Source organism: Chanodichthys erythropterus, chromosome 20 (genome assembly GCF_024489055.1).
Source record: "Chanodichthys erythropterus isolate Z2021 chromosome 20, ASM2448905v1, whole genome shotgun sequence".
NCBI classification, from domain to species: domain Eukaryota; kingdom Metazoa; phylum Chordata; class Actinopteri; order Cypriniformes; family Xenocyprididae; genus Chanodichthys; species Chanodichthys erythropterus.
Genome location: NC_090240.1, coordinates 1,962,707 through 1,981,803, shown reverse-complemented (window position 1 = coordinate 1,981,803; position 19,097 = coordinate 1,962,707). Strand labels below are relative to the sequence as shown.

The 19,097-nt window shown below is 38.2% G+C and overlaps 1 protein-coding gene across 5 annotated transcripts; it reads left to right on the top strand.

The window, feature by feature from the left end:
• The first annotated feature begins 3,211 nt into the window (after positions 1–3,211).
• Positions 3,212–6,479, top strand: LOC137009290 (uncharacterized). Of its 5 annotated transcripts, XM_067371365.1 has the most exons (5): positions 3,212–3,393; positions 3,822–3,921; positions 4,011–4,103; positions 5,198–5,355; positions 6,003–6,183. In XM_067371365.1, the coding sequence occupies exons 1-5, from the start codon at positions 3,293–3,295 to the stop codon at positions 6,007–6,009; spliced, it is 459 nt and encodes a 152-aa protein (XP_067227466.1). In that variant the 5' UTR covers positions 3,212–3,292; the 3' UTR covers positions 6,010–6,183. The 5 variants fall into 5 exon arrangements, 2 of the variants coding, with proteins under 2 accessions (XP_067227466.1, XP_067227465.1); XR_010892866.1 differs by adding an exon at positions 6,388–6,479 and having other exon boundaries at positions 3,218–3,393; positions 4,011–6,136; XR_010892868.1 differs by having other exon boundaries at positions 3,218–3,393; positions 4,011–5,355; positions 6,003–6,162.
• The last annotated feature ends 12,618 nt before the right edge of the window (positions 6,480–19,097 follow it).

Below are 19,097 nucleotides of genomic sequence, written 5' to 3'. Positions count from 1 at the left end.
TTTACATATATTATATATATCTTCCAAGGGTTTTTTTTTCCCTCCTAGGACTTTTTTTCCCAGTGCTAGCACGCTGGGTTTTTCTCCTAGGGGTTTTTTTCCACCCCTGGGAGTCAGCCGACCATCTTGTATATGTTACATATTACCACGCCTGCTTGTACAGCTTATTTTTAACCACTTCTCTTTTTCTGTGCTTCTAATATGTAAAGCTGCTTTGAAACAATTACCAATTGTAAAAAGCTCTATATAAATAAATTTGACTTGACAATGTTTGGAGCAAAATGATAATTCAAATTCAATAATAGAATTTACATTTGCCATTTCCTACACTACGTTTAACAAATAATTTAAACATATATTTTAATGCTTTATAAGTTGCAAAATTAAAATGAAAATGTATTAAAGAAATGATTATATATGTTTAACACGGTCAAGCCAAAATTGTAGCAAAATGATCATTTAAATGTTATTTTTCTTAATTGCATTTACACTAAGTGCGATTGCATTTTAATTAAATGCCCCGCAATGAAGTCGCAAAATTCAATGTGGATTTGAAAATGCATTTCCAGCCGATCAAGTCCCCGCCCTGTCAATCACTTCATTAAGGCGGGGCCAGGTGTTGGAAACATGGCGGCAGCAGAGTTATGAAGAGCGAGGCATAAACTGGCAGATGGTGCTGATCAAGAACAGAGAAATGGCAATGTTCCTGCAAATTATGCGCTTCTGTCAGTCATAGAACCAGTACGTTATTAGAAGCATAGATATGTATGGTTAGGCGTCTCGCAGTGAACGCGCCTGATGCTCGTGAGGTGAGCGCGCTTGCGCAGCTCGAAGTGCTGAAACAGACGCTTCGAGTGAGCGGTGCTTTAGGTTCCTTTACTCATAGAAATAATCTTAAACAAGATGTCCCAGATTATTGGTTCATAACTTTCGACCAATAGCTGTGTCCAAATTGTTGTGGTATGGTCAGAGTGAGGTGACAATGACACTTCCAAAGTTTGGTGTCAATATGTCAAAGCACTGAAGAGATACAGCTTCAAGAGTCATTTTTGAATCATGCCTCAAATTCTTTGCTCTGGTATACAAAAACGGTTTGACATATGGACTTGAAATCCATAACTTTTTGTCGGCATGGTCTGAAGATGACACGGTTCAATTTTGGTGAAAATCGGAGCAACGGTCTAGGAGGAGTTCGAAAAAGTAGTTTTTTAAAGAAAAACAATATGGCGGACAGGACGTTTAGCTGACTATGGCAAATTTGATATCTATGTTCTCAGCATAACCCAAGGAATCTACAGAGACCAGTTTCATTACAATTGGTTAATATAGACAAAAGTTATTAGCATTTTTGTAAATTTTGTTATAACTTTTGACCACGAGGTGGCGCTGGTCCGAAACTTCTCAGGCTCCTTCAGGGCATTGTCCTGATGACCCATACCAAATTTATGAATTTTGGTCAAACTCATCAGAAGTTATGAGCAAAATAACAATTTTTCATATCTCCACTCCAGTAGGTGGCGCTGCACCGAAACACTGTATAATGCCTCAGGTCATGCTTGTGATGACATGTACCAAGTTTGGTCTAAATATGTCAAAGCATTGTAGAGATACAGCTTCAAGGGTAATTTTTGCATCACATCTCAAATTCTTTGCTCCGGTATACGAAAACGGTTTGACTTATCGACTTGAAATCCATAACTTTTTGTCGGCATGGTCTGAAGATGACACGGTTCAATTTTGGTGAAAATTGGAGCAACGGTCTAGGAGGAGTTCGAAAAAGTAGGTTTTTGAAGAAAAACAATATGGCGGACAGGAAGTTTAGCTGACTATAGCAAATGTGATATCTATGTTCTCAGCACGACCCAAGGAATCTACTGAGACCAGTTTCATTACAATTGGTGAATACAGTCAAAAGTTATTAGCATTTTTGTAAAATTTGTTATAACTTTTGACCACAAGGTGGCGCTGTGCCGAAACTTCTCAGGCTCCTTCAGGGCATTGTGCTGATTACCCATACCAAGTTTTGTAAAGATACGTTAATGCGTTCGTAAAATACAGCATTTTAGCACAAAATTCAAAATGGCCGACGGCCAAAATGGCCGATATGGGAAAATTGGATATCATTCGACTCGGCATGATTCCCCGAATTCCTCCGAAATTTATGATTTTTGGACAAACCCATCAGAAGTTAAAAATACCCATTTTTCATATCTCCGCACCAGTAGGTGGCGCTGCGCCGAAACACTGCATGGTACCTCAGGTCATGCTTGTGATGACATGTACCAAGTTTGGTCTGAATACGATAAAGCATTGCGGAGATACAGCCTTACTTCTGTTTTCGCAAGCACTACGTACAATTCGTTCGTGAGTTTTTCAAAAACGGTTTGAGGAATCAACTTGAATTCCATAATTTTTTTGTCAGCATGGTCTGAAGATGATCTGATTCAATTTTCATGAAAATCGGAGTAACGGCCTAGGAGGAGTTTGAAAAAGTAAGTTTTTCAGAAAATTCAAAATGGCGGAAAGATTTTCATGACGTAGGGTGCGATCGATTCGTCTTGACCCAAGGAATCAGAGGAAAAAAGAATTTTGTTTCTAGCCCTTACGGTTCAAAAGTTATTAACATAAACATAAGTGCAACTTTGGACAGCTGGTGGCGCTAGAGGGATTGAGATAGAGACTCCAAATTTGCTGTGGACAAAGGTCAGACTGTCCTCTAACTGTGTGCCAAATTTCACAACTTTCCCGCAAGCGGTTCTATGGGTTGCCATAGACTTCAAGAGCGGAAGAAGAAGAAGAAGAAGAATAAAAAAAAAAAAAAAAAAAAAAAAAGAACGCCAACAATAACAATAGGTGCCTCCGCACCTTCGGTGCTTGGCCCCTAATAATAAAAAAAAAAAAAAAAAAAAAAAAGAACGCCAACAATAACAATAGGTGCCTCCGCACCTTCGGTGCTTGGCCCCTAATAAATAGGAGAGCAAACAAGGCAGGTAACGAGGGAGGACAGGTGGGGCAAATCAACCAATAATGAGGTAACAAGGTGGGCGGGGTCAAGACAATAGACATGAGAGCACATGGCACAAAGAAACCCATGACAAGCCATGTGCTCACACCAAACAAAACAAAGACACAAGCACATGGCCAATGAAGACAAAAGGTGTGTTCGACATCGGCTGCGGCTGGATGTAACCGATCGGCGAGATTAGCCGCGTGCAGGCGGGGAGGAGCTGAAAACGGAGACGTGAAGTCGGACACGCTGTGGCTCCCGTAGTTTGCTGCAATTACGTCAGTCATGGCAGATCACGTGGCGTTTGCTTACTTGATCGCAGACGAGCTGGAAGCAATAGAAAATCCATTATTTTTGCAATACATTGAGCACGATGAGCAACGAAGGTGAGTAAAGGTTAAATGTAAAAAGTATATTTTTAAACAAATTATAGACACATTATCAATTTAGCTTTAAAGTTACTAGACCTATACCTAGAATTGGAAAATTATATGTTGAATAAAAATACTGTATCGAAAGTCTAAAGTCTTTGCAATGATGTAATGGGTGTTTTTTGTAATCAATAGCTCTTGTTGCTTGCCTTTTAACAATAATTGTTATTATTTTGGTTTAATTAGAGAGAATGACTCATTCTGACAGATAAATAATTGAGTTTTACTCAAATTTGAACACTTCTGTATAGACTAATTATTTAATTAAAATACCTATTCAACATAAAACACTGATAATAAATGTTTGACTAATGTTACATGTGTGTTCAGGTAGGCTACATGTACTGTATATAGTGAGTACAATTCCTCTTGTTCTTATATAGAATGGTTCCAAGAATAGAGAATTTTGTGGAGGATGTTGTCCCTCTCTACAGTCTCTCAGAATTTAGAAGTCATTTCAGGCTTTCCAGAGAACAAGTGGAGGTTTGTACTGGACTGGTTAATATAAAATTCATTGAACTATTACAAGTGTTAGCATGTTGTCTTGATTACCTATTTTTCTACCTTTGCAGGATGTCATCACTACCCTTGGTCCTGTGTATATGAATTTACAACAGACCAAACTGCCACTCACGAACAGTGTTCTTGCCTGCCTTTGGACATTGGTGAATCAGGAGTCATATCGTGGGGTGGCAGATAGATTTAACATGTCAAAATCCACTCTTGCCAAGCATCTCCATGAGTTTTGTTACAATATTAACACATACATGGCCCACCACATATCCTGGCCCAGAGGTCAAAGGCTGAAGATGTCAAAGTTAGGGTTTGACACAGCAGGTTTCCCCAACACTGTATGTGCAGTAGATGGGTGTCACATTCCTATAATGAGACCCCACTGTGATAATCCCCTAGCATACATGAATAGGAAACAGTTTTATTCTGTAAATTTAACTGGGTTTTGTGACAGTCAGCGGCGCTTCTGTCACATTAGTGTGGGTCACCCTGGGAGTTGGCATGATGCCAGAGCATTTCGATTCACAGAAGTTTGTCGTGTTCTTGAAGAAGATCCTCATTCACTTGTTCCACAGGGAATGCACATAATTGGGGATTCTGCCTACCCTTTGTTGCCTCAACTTATGAGGCCTTATAGAGACAATGGCCACTTGTCTGCTAGGCAAAGATATTTTAACAGAAAGCTCAATGCAGCTCGCGTGGTCATTGAGCATGCATTTGGCATTCTAAAATCTAAGTTTAGGAGGCTCCATTACCTGCAAATGAGAAGCATTTCTAATATCAGCTCAGCAGTCTCAGCCTGCTGCATTTTGCATAATCTTTGTTTAGAGCCCAGTGATCAAGTAGTTGTGGTAAGTGATGGTGTTGATGATGAACCATACCCCCAGCAACCCCACAACACTAATGCATGTCATTATAGAGACCAGATTTGTGGCCAGATCTAACTTGTATGTGTATAGTTAACATACAAAACAAAAGATGAAAAGTAAAGATTTGAATGTTCAGAAATATTCAAAAAATGATAAAACAAACAAACAGATTTTGTGTTGAAATAAAGAAATTTGTTTTATTGAACAAAATTAGTTTGTCATTAGAAATTGTTATTTGGGGAAAAAAAACATAGGACATTTTGGGGAAAGGTGTAAATCAAAAGAGATAACATCTTTAGATTATAATTTTATTGGGGTTCATGTGGGTTCTGTAATAGATGCATAATTTGCTCTTGTCTTTTCCCCATTTTTTTTAGCTCCTCCACAATTGTTCCCAAGCTGGTCACCATCTTTTTTTCGAAGGACCTTCTCCGCCTCTCCTTAAGTCGCCGCCATCTCTCCAGATCTGGCCTTACCAGGGACTCAAGCACAGCAGTCCTTCTCTCTGCATGCTCTTCATAAGCGTCCAGGAATTGTAAGGGTTGTGGTCGTCTTTGCCTTCTTGTGATGTTTGCATTTTGTATGGTAGCAGTTCCTGGCTGTTCATCCATACTAGCACCTACCGGCTGGTCTTGAAGAGAAGACGTTGTGGGCCTGCTTGTGGAAGAGGTCTCTTCCAAACCCAGAGGTGTGGAGTGAATGGTGCCAGGTGGTGCAGTACCGATCCCCGATGACCCAAATAACTCATCCATTAGCTGGTGGGGGTGGATGTAAAATGAAAATGACCAATGTTTCAGTCTTGTAACACATGACAATGTTATTTCAGAAACAAAGTAAAGCAGTCTTCAACTTACTGTATAGTACTCCCAGGTGATCTTCCCTTCCCCAGTTGCACGGCGCCTGTCTTTCACTCTCTTATAAGTAGTTAACATGTTTGCTAGCTTTTTTCGAATTTTCTCACTTGACAAGTTGTAGCCCTTTAGTGAGAATAAGTTTTGTATTTTTTTATAGAATGCCATTTTGTTCCGAAAATAAAGGTGCTGATGAGTTTTTGTAAGGTCCAGTAGAAATAGTGTCATTGTATGTGTTATTTCTGTAAAATGGAGGGGATAAGGAGAGAAATAGATCAACAAAGAAAATTATGTAATTTAACAACAGTATTGCCATTTATCTTCCTTACAGTATTTGATGCAATACCTTGAGATTCATGCCTGTCTGACTGGAAGGAAGGGGATGAAGGTTGAATGGATGCTGAAGGGTTTCCACACACTGCACCAGGTTGCAGAGTGGAAGGTGGTGGGTCCTTGACAGTGGAGGTAAGTAGTACAGGGGGCCTAGTGGTAGTAATGGGGCACTGGCTGGTGGATGGTGGTTTCACAAAACTGAGGTTTAGGGGTGCCGGCGACCTAGTGGAGGTAGTGGGACATGGAATAGAAGGTTGGAGAAGCTTTGCAGCACAAGCTGGGCCACTGAGGAGAGCTGTTTGGAGATGTGGTCAGTGTCACTCAAGAATTATTTCCTGTATATTCTTGTTCATTAAGTAAATGTGTACCTTTTGTTTCAACAGCTGATACTTTCTCCATGACAGAGGAAAGGAACATTTGATCTGGGGGAATAAATGATAAATAAAACACTTGCACAAATCATTGGTGACTTGTAATTATTTCACAGTCATGTGGTTTACTTACCATTTTGCATCCTTTCAGCAATGTCCTTGGAAACCGTTAGCATGACAACATTGCCTTTGCTGTCTAACACATTAATGGTTACGTTGTCCATTTTGTTGTGTGTTACACAGGGTAATGCAGGTTCTTTATATATCCTAAGGAACCATGGGACCATAGCCAACACCTGTTCCATTCATTACTTATAGTTAGCAACAATTGCAATTACCATTTTAAGTCCACTTTCAGTTTTGGCTCAACATTTGTATCAGTGACTTCCATTGTTTTCATGATTTAGTGATTAAGTAACTCTATGTATTAATGGTATTAACACGCGTTTAAGATGTGTGTATAAGTGGTGTTTTGGAAGGGTGTCTTCCAAAACAAGATAACATATTGGATATATACTTTAGCAGTATGACATAGGTGTTTCTGCTAATACAAAATTATAAAAGTAACCTATAAAAAAATTCCCTGGTGGGTATGTGTTTTTTAAGAAGGTTTCAGCAACAAGATTTACAGTACCCTCCAGCTGAGCTCTTTTTAACATTTTAAACATAACACCATTGATTTTCATATACAGAAAAGCACAATTCTGTTGGATTTATATTGTGATTTAGACCAACTATTTGAAAATGAACAGAATGTTGTCAAGTTGTTAAGTTGAAGTTACAGCAAGTTGTTAGCAGTTTGCTAACCACATGCAGGTGAAGTATAAACACAGCAAAATAAACTAGAGAATATGAAGAAACCAAACAAATGGAGGAACATAATGTATTATGTATCATTTGTATAGGAGCATACATTTATGACCACATTAGATTGTATGTTTTTAAGATTAACATTTTAGTTATTAAAAATGCTCATTTGAATAGGTTGCTGAATACTGTAAAAGGTCTGTATAAAAAAGAAAGTCATGAAAAATAAACATACACAAACTCTATATTAACAATAAAGTAAATACAGTAAAACAATATTTAATAAATATGATTTATAAGATGAAGACGACATAAAAACGTATTGAACTGATTTAAAAGTCCATATGAGAATTTCTGAAACTGAAGTCGTCGCAATAAACTTGAAACGCACGTCATCGGTGTCATCAGTGAATCCAGCCAATCGTGGATCAGTTGTGTCGTCATCAGAACCTGTGCAGCCGCTCTTCAGAAGCTGCGCTGGCTGAGTTCTCCGGCTACTCTCGAATCGCTCTCGCGGTACTTTGATGGCACACGTCACAGTCACGTGGCGTCAGCGCTGTATCAAGTCGGACAAAATTTCTAACCGGCATGCACTGCTTCAAGTCAGCCGACGATCGGTCTTTGCGGCGCTGCATCAAGTCGAACAAGCCTAAAATCACAAGCCATGTGCTTACACAAGACGAGACACGAACACGTGACTATGAAAACTCATAAGCCACGTGTTCACACAAAACGAGACAACATGAGAGCACGCAGCCCGTGAAACACATACTGCGTGCTACACAAGACAACACCACAACATGAAAGCACGCGGCAGGTGGAAATAACCGCGTGCTACACAAAACATAAGACAAGAGCGCACGGCAAGTGAAAGTACACACAAACCGTGCGCTCACAATTAAGACAGGACTGGGAGCGCGAGTGTCCGAATCCCGACACGAAACCGAAACCAAACTAGACACGAGTGCCGGGATCCGAACGCCACGCTCCCAACATGAAACAAGGCACGCAGACAAGAGAGCGCACAGCCCCGAGAACACTCGAGACCGTACGCTCACACAAAAACACGACAAGATCGGGAGTGTCAGAGCTCTGTCACAAAACCAAGAAATAAACAAGACTGAAGTGACAGAACCCTGACAAGTACAGTCTGTTTGTGCTGCGTGTTTTAAAGAGAAGTGCGCACATTTGCTCGAGATCAACTGGTGATCTGGTGATCAAAATAAAAGCGCAGGGATTTATCTTATTAATTACTACAAAAGTAGGCTATTGTAATTTCCATATTCTGTTGTGTAAAGTAACTTTTCTGTAAAATAATTTTTGTGTACTGTTGTGTAATTTTTTATTTTTAAATTTAATTTAGAGTGCATTTGTCACAATATGTGGATATAACTGTCATATGAATAATTATATAGGCCTAAAACATTATTATTATTAAACACTAATATTATTATTTTTATATTATTGTAATAATTGTTTGGCATCCTAAAACGCAATGTACACTGAGACAATATCACAACTAAAAAGATGTTTGAACCCTCTTTCATGTCCAGGTACAAGTCAATGCTGTTTCTTTGGTCAATTTGCATAATGTACATGGGTTGAAGCTCTTAATTTTGAGCTCTCAAAGTGCACCAGATCGATGCATTTATCCTTAAAATGTACAAAATTTTCTTCTGGGGGGCCATGCCCCCAGACCCCCCTAGAGGAGGTACACCAAACATCTTAGCTTCGCGTCACCGCACGTCACTCCCGGATAACTGAAAATGGGCAAAGAGGCGGGACGTAGTTGGAGCCCATGCGACTTGTTGCTGAAACCAGGCCCGCCTAGCGTATCTATCTTAGATACTATCTAAAATATTAATAAAGATAACAATATCATTAGAAAGTACTAAAGGTTTACTGTCAATCTACGGTGTTTTTTAAGATAACGTTATTCGGTTGTTAAGTCTGACATCATGTGGCAGCGCTTCCGGGTCCAAACGCTCCATCTCGTACCACAAGAAAACAACAAATGGTGCTAATATACACACACGATGTGGTGTAATACTACAAAAAATATATAATTATAACCTTTATCTCCATACCAATATTCCAGATGGCCAGACAATGATTCATCTTTTATAAATCGTTAAAATATTAATGTCTGTGATGCTGTGAGCATGGAGACTGTTGTGTAGACTGTAAGTATTTAAAGTGTTTAACTTTTTAAAATGATTGATGTTTAATATGAATAAATAGCGCTCATAAACATCCATCGATGGCATTCTCAAGTGAAACGAGTCGAGGCTTGGACCCGGAAACGGCGTTCCTTATGTCATGACTTAACAAGCGGATAGATGCTCTAACACCAGTAGGCTAATTAATTTGTGTAAGGTGTGCAAATAACACAAAAAATCAACTGGGACTTCATAACTTTAATGAAATAGAGATCGCGAGATGAATCCAATCTGTTGCACTTGTATAACTCTCAAATGTTCTCTCAAACTAATGAGCACGTTTCCAAAGTATACTTTTTCAAAATAGTGCAGCAGTTTTAGTTATATCCAAGCAGTGCTGTCGGAGTTGTATATCCTCCTGGTATTGTCATTGTAGTAAATCTCAGGAACAAAACTTTTAGCCAATGCCATGACGATCCAACAACATGTGTTCCGCATTCGAGCACATCTACCTAGACTGACATCTGTCTTGAGTATGCAGCAAGCCATATATTGTATAAAATAATCCAGAAAAAAAGGCACAAATACGGCTGAGATGCCAAATTCAGTGGCTGAAATTAGCTGCTGAGGTAACATGACTGCTCACAGACAGCAGCGCCAATCCACCCGTCACTCAAGTGACCATGCCCTTAATTATGCAGAACTTTAAGGCTTAATATAATTTAAACGGATGAGTTATAAAAAAATTCACCCCCCTCAGAGTTGTCATGAAGGGCAAAATTCGCAGTATAGACCAAAACTCAATTTGAACCAGAGTGTAAGCATGTTTTTTTCTGCTGTAAACTTGGCTGTTTTAACATTATGGTCAATGAGATTCTACTCCCTTTTGCCTGTCCCTAGCGGCCAGTCGATGAATCGCAGTTTAAATTACTTCCGTATTGGCTTCACGAGAAACTGGGGGAGGTTGCCGCTTGTGTATAAGTTATCTTTTGTTGGTTGAGAGCGGGACTCTTATTTTGATACTGTGGACTCGTGTAGAGGAGCATTGTGCGCCGGCGCCCTCACAATAGAGTGCCCCAGGGATGACGCGTTTTTGTAGACCAACCCGGAAGTTAGCGTCGCACGGGTTCCCTCGACTGAAAGCCTATTCATTTTTCCCATAGACTTTTGGAAAATCGCAGAAAATAAGTATAGATTTTGAAGCCTAAATTTATAGATTTTGAAGCCTAAATAAAGTCATCAGATTTAAAAGGCTAACAGTAGGCTATAAACGAACTACAGCACACCATGGTCGCGGATCAACGTCGTCACCACCAAGCGTCCTCAAACTTTATTTAGAAAACAACTCTATTTAAAAACATGCTCACCGATTATGATCTGCGCTGTGTATGAATACTTATCCACTTTTTCATGAGAAATGCTGTCCAAATGTCCCGTTTTTAATGATGACGTCTAAAGTCCCCGCCAAAGGAAGTAGTCCCTTTTAGCAATTTGTTAGCAACCGCCGATTTGAAGACACAGTAGATTCTGTGGTGAAACTGAAACAGTGGAGCATATTTTATTACAGTGTAGAGCATATAATAAAGAGAGACAAATGCTGGAAACAAAGATACAAACAGAAGGGGCAAGTAATATGACATTAGAACTGATATTAGGCAATAGGAAATTCAGAAGAATGATAATAAAATATATAATAGATACAGGAAATTTCAGGAGAATATAAGTTTTTTTTTTTTTTTGAATTTGTGTGTATATATTAGGTATAGATGGATGTAGATACATATAGATATATAATACTTCCCATTGTCACTTCACACTCCAGTTCAGTTGGTGGCGGTAATGCACCAAAAGTTGGCTTGCCCACCGCCAATAAACGTTACAAGAAGAAGAAGACATCACTTTCCCGCCAAAAACGCGCTCCCTCAGCTGGACTGAGTGGCAAAAGAACCTGCTGCATGACTGGATTTAATAGAGGAAACTGCGAAAACGGGACTAAAACTAACGAATTACACTAAAGGTTGGACTCGAAAGTGTTCCTTATAACATGTCAAATAAACCTAATCCATGGATATTGACATGCAGCCAGGAATCGTGTTTGGATATAAATCCTGACATTTATATGTGCCTGATTTCGACAGTGGGGAAATACATAAAGCAAATCTGCCTGTGAATATTTTATATAACAATATCGGTAGGTCTAAATCCGTGTAATCACTTATTTTTTCTTTCTCTTTCTCTTTATTTATTTAAACAGGGACAATGTTAAATATACATTAAACCTTAAAAAGGGAAAGATGCATTTTACCAGGTTGTAGCATTTTTTGCTAATTTGCACCTGCAGTCCCTGGACAGGCTGATGTAAACAAGTTAAGCTAATAATACATTTATCCCAAAACAACATTAAAATAATCACACCCCCTGCAGTCATTCTACAACACGCATATACAAATACACTCTCACATACACATCAAATGCTAGACATTATGTAAACATGTTTGTTGTGAGAGAAGCCATTTTTTGACCCGATGTGAAAAAATGTTAAAATTCACACATGTGGTTAACTCTGTTGGCAACTTATTCCACTGTCTGATGGTTACACGTAGAGAAAGCTGAGCTACCGAATGCTGTTTTACACAATGGAATCCTACACTTGCCCCGAACAGTTGACCGAGTGGCTCGAGATGGATTTTCTGAGTTCAGTAAGATAAACTTTTTTAAAGGAGGAGCTGCAGTATCATTTATTATCTTAAACAAAAGACAGAGATTTGAGTATATGATTATATTTTCAAAACTTAATAAGCTACGTTTTTTGAGAATATGACAATAACCGAGATTTCTTATCAAGAACCTTAAGAGAACTTTTGTACAATAATTCCAAATGCCTCATTGTTGTTTTACAGGCCTGTGACCAACTCGTCATGCAGTAACAAAAGTGCGAGAATATAAAAGCATTTAGATATAAATTAGATGCATCTATGGTCAAAGAGTTCCTAATATATCTAAACTGTGCAATATTAATTTTCAATGTATTAGTTATCTTTTTAATATGTTTTTTAAAATTTAAATTTGGGTCAAGAGTAACTTCTAAATATTTAATTTGGTCAACCCTTGATATTTCCTGACCTTCAATTATAATTTTTGATTCAGTTTTACATGATGAAAACTTACGACAATTTGTAAAGAACATAAAAACCGTTTTGTCAACATTCAACGTTAAGTGAGAGTTTTTCAGCCAACAGGAAATCTTTTTCATTTCCTCAGTTAACTTTCGGGCAACATCCTTAACAGTTTTACCATGAATATACACCACTGTGTCATCAGCATACATTATCATTTTAGCATTAGTACACACAGATGGAAAATCATTTATATAAAGAGAAAACAACAGGGGCCCTAATATAGAGCCCTGCAGCACACCCAAGGTACATGCTCGTAGGGAAGATGATACATTATTTACCAATACACACTGCTGCCTTGCACTAAGGAAAGATTGAATCCAGTTTATTATACTTCTACTAATAGAAAAATGTGTTAGTTTATCTATCAGTATTCCATGGTTTACTATATCAAATGCCTTATGCAAGTCAAGAAAGACCGCCCCTAGAACTCCTCCACTATCCAAATTTGAAATTTGATCAAATAGCAACATGCTGTCTCCATTGAGTAACACTTTCTGAAACCAAACTGAAGAGGATAAAATGCAGCATTATGATCAAGATGTTCCACTAGCTGCGCTGCAACTACTTTTTCAAAGACTTTGGAGATAGTGGGAAGGATGCTTATTGGTCGATAGAGACCTGGAACATGTCTCCTGACTTGTGTATAGGCTTAACTATAGCTGTTTTCAGAGCTGTAGGAAAAATACTTTCATTTATAGACTGATTTATAACTTTAGATAATACTGGAGTCAAAATTTCCTTGTGCTCTTTTAAAAACAGAGAATCAATGGCAAAAATGTCTTTAGTTTTACTATTGTTTAAGTGTGATATTACTTTTAAAACTGTCCCTTCATCTACATAAGATAGTTTAAAAAATGACTCATCACAGTTAAATTTATGTACAGAAATTGGTTTCAAAAACATATCAGCCAAATCCTGCACAGAATCTAAAAAATAATCATTAAAATGTGTTGCTACCACTTTATTATCATTTTGAATAGCTCCATTTATTTTAAGTTGTATTGATCACAATTTATCTTTTCTTTTCCAAGTAATTTGTCCATACTTTTCCAAAGAAGTTTACTATTACCTTTTGCATCTTTAATCAGATTTAAATAAAAGTTTGCCTTGGCTTTTCTAAGCTGCATAGTGACTTTATTCCTTAAACTTTTATATACATAATGATCAGTAGACATTTTTGATTTAAGAAAAGTTTTAAGTGCCAGATCTCTCTGCTTCATTAGATCCCGGAGAGAGCTACTGAACCATGGCAATTTCTTTTTATTAGTTTTATTTCTTTTTAATTCTGTATGCTTGGAAATAGTCTCTTGTAAGGATAAAATAATATTACTGCAATGTATACTCGCAGCCGTTACTATCAAGTTTAGACTCCCAATCTATTTCATTTAAATCATTAATCAGTGCAATTTGGTTTCTCTTAGGAATATAAAAATTTTTATTTAATTTATTTATCTGCTGTTTGTCTCTATACCTAGATTTGTTTAATTTTCTAGCAACTAGAGTAAGGTTATGATCTGACAAACCTGTTATTAAATTGTATGTTTTGGTAACCTGGTTTATTTGTAAATATGAGATCAATCAAGGTTTGGGAACTTTTTGTCAATCTAGTTGGCTTATTTATCATTTGAGTCATTTGTACCGAGTTTGTAATATCCTTAAGTTTTTTCTTTTTTACTTTACCAAGCCAATTTATATTCAAATCACCCATTAACAGAGTTTCTTTCGTTTCATATTTTTAAGTATTTCAGCTAAATCTAAATAGAATTCATTTGTGGCATTTGGTGGTCGATATACAGCAAATACAATAAATGACATTTGTTCTGAAAGGGTTATAACAACACCGACACACTCCAAAGTTTGCACTGAAATATCTATTTGATGACTATCAATACTGTCTCTCACATAGATTAAAACTCCGCCCCCTTCCCTCTGTCCCGTCTATAAACATTATCCAGGAATTGTAAACACAGATGAAGGAGTCGTAGGTGTTAACCAAGTCTCTGTAAGACACAAGTAATCAAGATTTGAGTCCAAAAGTAAATGTTCCAACTGTTCCGTTTTTGAAATCACACTACGTATGTTTAAATGTCCACCAAATATTCATTTTGGTTTTGTTTTAGGATTCCATAATACCGATGCATGATTGACTGTTTGAAAAAGTTTAGTATTTCGTTGTTTGGAAGTTGCAATAGTTTGCAGCGAGTTGAGTTCAGCAGTTTTGGACGCGCAGCATGTTAAGATGTTACCTTGTAGCATTGAAATCGCTGGTGTTATCGTAGATATATTCAGCTGTGGTGAATGTTGTAAGACCATAGGGCCAGGATTTGCATGAACATCTCCGCATAGTAGTAACATAATGCAAAGAATCGCCGCATTCCCTCGCTGAGCTTTTTCGTGACGAGCCACTCTCCGCGCGCGTAGCTGACCGCATAGCTGACCACAGTGATCATCCTGGTAAACGGCTCGCCCACCGTCCAGCACATTAGAGTAGATTATATATTGGCTCCACGAGTCCAGGGGGGCAACGAGCGTCTTGACACACCGCCAATTAAGGTTGAGCGTTCATGAGCAGCTACCAGCTCCCAAACATTTGCGTAGTAGTAAGAGCCATCAGGTAAAACAAAACAACTAACACACTTAAGGCCCGGGCAGTTACGGCAATTCTGGTAGTTCTTATATCAGGCGGCCTCCCAGGTATTTTTAGGATAGGCAAAGAAACAGCGCCTGCCAAGCTGCTGTTGCCTACTGCTGTCTGCTGCCGCCATTCCTCCTAATATAATAACTTATATCAATGTTATATCGTCATAAGTGTCCAGCCTTAAAACATATATAGTTTTATAGTATAGTTTTTGTCAGTGACAGTGTTGTTTATTTAAAAACACAAAATGCAGAATATAAGATGGCAAATTTAATTGATGAGTTGTCAACATAATATATAACAATACAATGTATGATTTTACCTCAAAATCCAACAATTTGACACAATGATAACTGCAAATCCATGTTTCTCTGCTAGAGTCCAGTTGTTTCTGTGAATTTCAATGATCCATTTGCTTATTTTTCTGTTGCTTTCTGCAGTTTTTAAATATATACCTCAGGTTTTGTGTCAAAGCTATTTGTACAGTCAAACAAAAAGCTCTTTCCCGTTTTGGAAGTGTTTTGTGCGTTTTTCGCGACATTCACGCTGAAAACAAACGTTGCCGCTCAGTCTTTTGCCACTCAGTGGACGTGACCGCAGTCGTAACGGTCGACGGTGACGTCACGTGCATACCCTCTATCGGTCTTCGTCAGGTGACGTCAAACTCGTGAAAACCGAAGTGCATTATGGGTGTCGCGCCATTTGTGAGGTATCCAAACAATCTCTGTATCAGTGCATAGTTGTTTCTTCTTTGGCTTCTTTTCATTGTAAAAATGGCACACTTTTGTTGTGTGAAAAGCTGCAATAATATGTCCCACGATAGAAAATGTCAAAAACTTTACTACGAGATTAGATTTAGTCGGTTTCCTACTTGAAAAAGGCTGTATGGACTCGGAGAGTATGTAGAGGCAATAACACGCGCCGGAACGCATGGGTTGCCGCGGTGAGACGCTTAAGCGTGATAGCACACGTACATCTCGGAGACGTCTATTTGATGTGCGTGTTTACGTCTGGAAGACGTATTATTTAGGGTGTTTGCTCATCTGGAATACGTCTATAGGACGTATCCTGTCAGATGTCAAATAGACGTTTAGAAGATGTCTTTAAGATGTTTATGATTTAGAATGTATGTAAAACTGACATCTTAAAGACGTCTATTAGATGTTTGTAAACGGCAGATGCTTTCCAGATGAAGTGATCTTTAACAGACGTCTTGCAGACGTACGTGTGCTATCTCACTTTCGTCAAGATATCTCCATTCATGTATGCTTGCTTTCTACATTTTCACACCAAGGTGAGTTAGAGATTTCTGTTTTCTAAAGTAGCAAACGTTATAGCAACGCATTGTTTTGGATTGTATGTGCTATGAAACAATGGTCAATTTAAACTGAATCCCTTTACTTGAATATGTCTACATTTTTAGGGGCCAAGCCCCGAAGGGGCTGTAGCCCCTATTGTAATTGTACGTTTTCCCTTTTATTATTATTATTCTTCCTCCCGAATGGGAGTCTATGGCAGCCCTATCAACGGAACATGAGAAAATGCTGAAATTTGGCACAGTTGTAGAGATGCTCATGAATAGTGATTGGACCAAATTTGGAGTCTCTAGAACCAACTCTATAGCGCCACCACCAGTTCAAAATTTCAACATTCTAACGGTTTTAACATTTGAACTGTTTGTCATAGAAAAATTAAATTTAGTTCATCTGATTCGTCTCTTCATGCTGATGCTATTCAACTTCTTACATTAAGTCTCCACCCATTACAGTAGCGGCCATTTTGAAAAGTACAGTATTTGTTTTTTTCGCTTCTCCTCCTTCAAAATTTGTCCAATTTTGTCCAATCTTTGATCAGATTATCTTTGGACTGAGCCGCACAGAAATGACTGAACAGATTTTTTTTATTCATCTTTGTTCAAAGGTTATGATGTCACGAACTTAACGAGGTCGACCCGAAATTAGTATAGAGGCTGTATCTCGGCCAAACTTTGAGCAATCGAAACAAAAATTGGTACGCTTCATCAGAACCATGGTCTGAGGGTCTATGCCAAACTTGGGAACAGCGCCACCTACAGGTCATGAGATATGAAAAATGGCTATTTTGGCCAATAACTTTTGAACAGTTTGTCAGAAAATCAAGATCTTGGTGTCTATGGATTCCTTGGATCATGCCGAATCCGACGATACCGATTCTGTCATGTGGATGTATCACGTGTCCGCCATTTTGAATTTTGTCATAAATTGCGATATCTTTTAAACAATTTGACATATCTTCACAAAAATTGGTATGTATGACCTTTAGAAGGTCGTGAAGGTACCTGAGAAGTTTCAGCACAGCGCCACCTACTGTTCCACAGATGTAATGATTATTTCAAAAACGCTTATAACTTTTGAAAACACTTTCCAAAATGTGTATGCTTCATGTTATTTTATTCCCTGGCTTATGCCGATTCCGACAATGTATCATTTGCCATTTTCCTTAAATGTACCTGTCTGCCATATTGAAGTAAATGAAAAACAGTTTTTTCGCTACTCCTCCTACAAATTTTGGTCAATTTTGTCCAAAATCAGCTCAGATGATCTTTGGACCGAGCCGCACAGAAATGACTGAACAGATTTTTGATATTCACTACCATTTCCAAGATATTCATCTCTGAATGTGACCTTGCTTGTGTTTGTTGTCTTATGCTAGTTAGCTTAGCACAGTAATTGCTTAGCATGCTAAACTATTGCTATTCTTTCTAATGTGGTCTTCAGTCAACAGGTTAACCAAAACTTAGTTGGCATTAAATAACTTTGCATACTAATATGGTTAACATGCTATGAAGCTTTTTTTTTGTGAACTCTTTCTCACACTGAAACCTCTGCTTAGCATACTGATGAACTTGCATGGCTGATTAGCTCAATGTGTTACGCCACGGATCCCGAATGCTCTGCATCGTGGGTTCGAAACTCAGTGTGACACATGCCCAGACCGCATGAGGTACTGTGGCAGGAAAAGATGCAGAACTTGTGTCTGTTCTAGGCATTCTGCCTAAAACTGGTCTAATCTGAAGCTATCACATGCAATTCCTTTATGTCCAAATTCGTAGTTATTCTTCTTCCCCCTGTATGGTAATCAATGAACCATAAGAAGGAAAATTATCAAATTTGGCATGCTTGTAGTGATAGTAATTAAAAGTAATTTGACCAACTTTGGAGTATCTAGGACTAAGTCTATAGCGCCACCACCAGTTCAAATATTCACTTTTGTAAAGGTTATAACTTTTGAACCCTTTGTTCCAGAAAAATGAATGTCAATACAACTGATTCCTCTCTTCATACTGATCACATTCAATATCTTACATTAAGACTCCACCCAGTACAGTAGTGGCCATTTTGAAAAGTACAGTATTCCGTTTTTTCGCTACTCCTCCTTCAAAATTTGTCCAATTTTGTCCAAACTTTGATCAAGTGATCTTTGGTCTGAGCCGCACAGAAATGACTGAACAGATTTTTTTTTTCATCTTTGTTCAAAAGTTATGATGTCACGAAGTTAACAAGGTTGACCCAAAATTGCTATAGAGGCTGTATCTCGGCCAAACTTTGAGCAATCAAAACTAAAATTGGTACACTTGATCAAGACCATGATCTGAGGTTCCATGCCAAATTTGGGAACAGTGCCACCTACAGGTCATGAGATCTGAAAAATGGCTATTTTGGCCAATAACTTTTGAACACTTTATTAGAAAATCAAGATCTTGGTGTCTATGGATTCCCTGTGCCATGCCGAATCCGAGGATATCGAATTCGTCAACATCGGATGAACCACGTGTCCGCCATTTTGAATTTTGTCATAAATTGCAATAACTTTTAAACAATTTGACATATCATCACAAAATTTGGTACATATGACCATCAGAGTGTCCTGAAGGTACATGAGAAGTTTCAGCACAGCGCC

What these genes read in the sequence shown, in the direction of transcription:
- LOC137009290 (XM_067371364.1), top strand. Translation starts at nt 3,293, where the DNA reads ATGGCAGATCACGTGGCGTTTGCTTACTTGATCGCAGACGAGCTGGAA. An exon ending in GAGCACGATGAGCAACGAAG is followed by an intron (nt 3,394 to 3,821) that starts GTGAGTAAAGGT and finishes GTTCTTATATAG; the next exon opens with AATGGTTCCAAGAATAGAGA. An exon ending in TTTCCAGAGAACAAGTGGAG is followed by an intron (nt 3,922 to 4,010) that starts GTTTGTACTGGA and finishes CTACCTTTGCAG; the next exon opens with GATGTCATCACTACCCTTGG.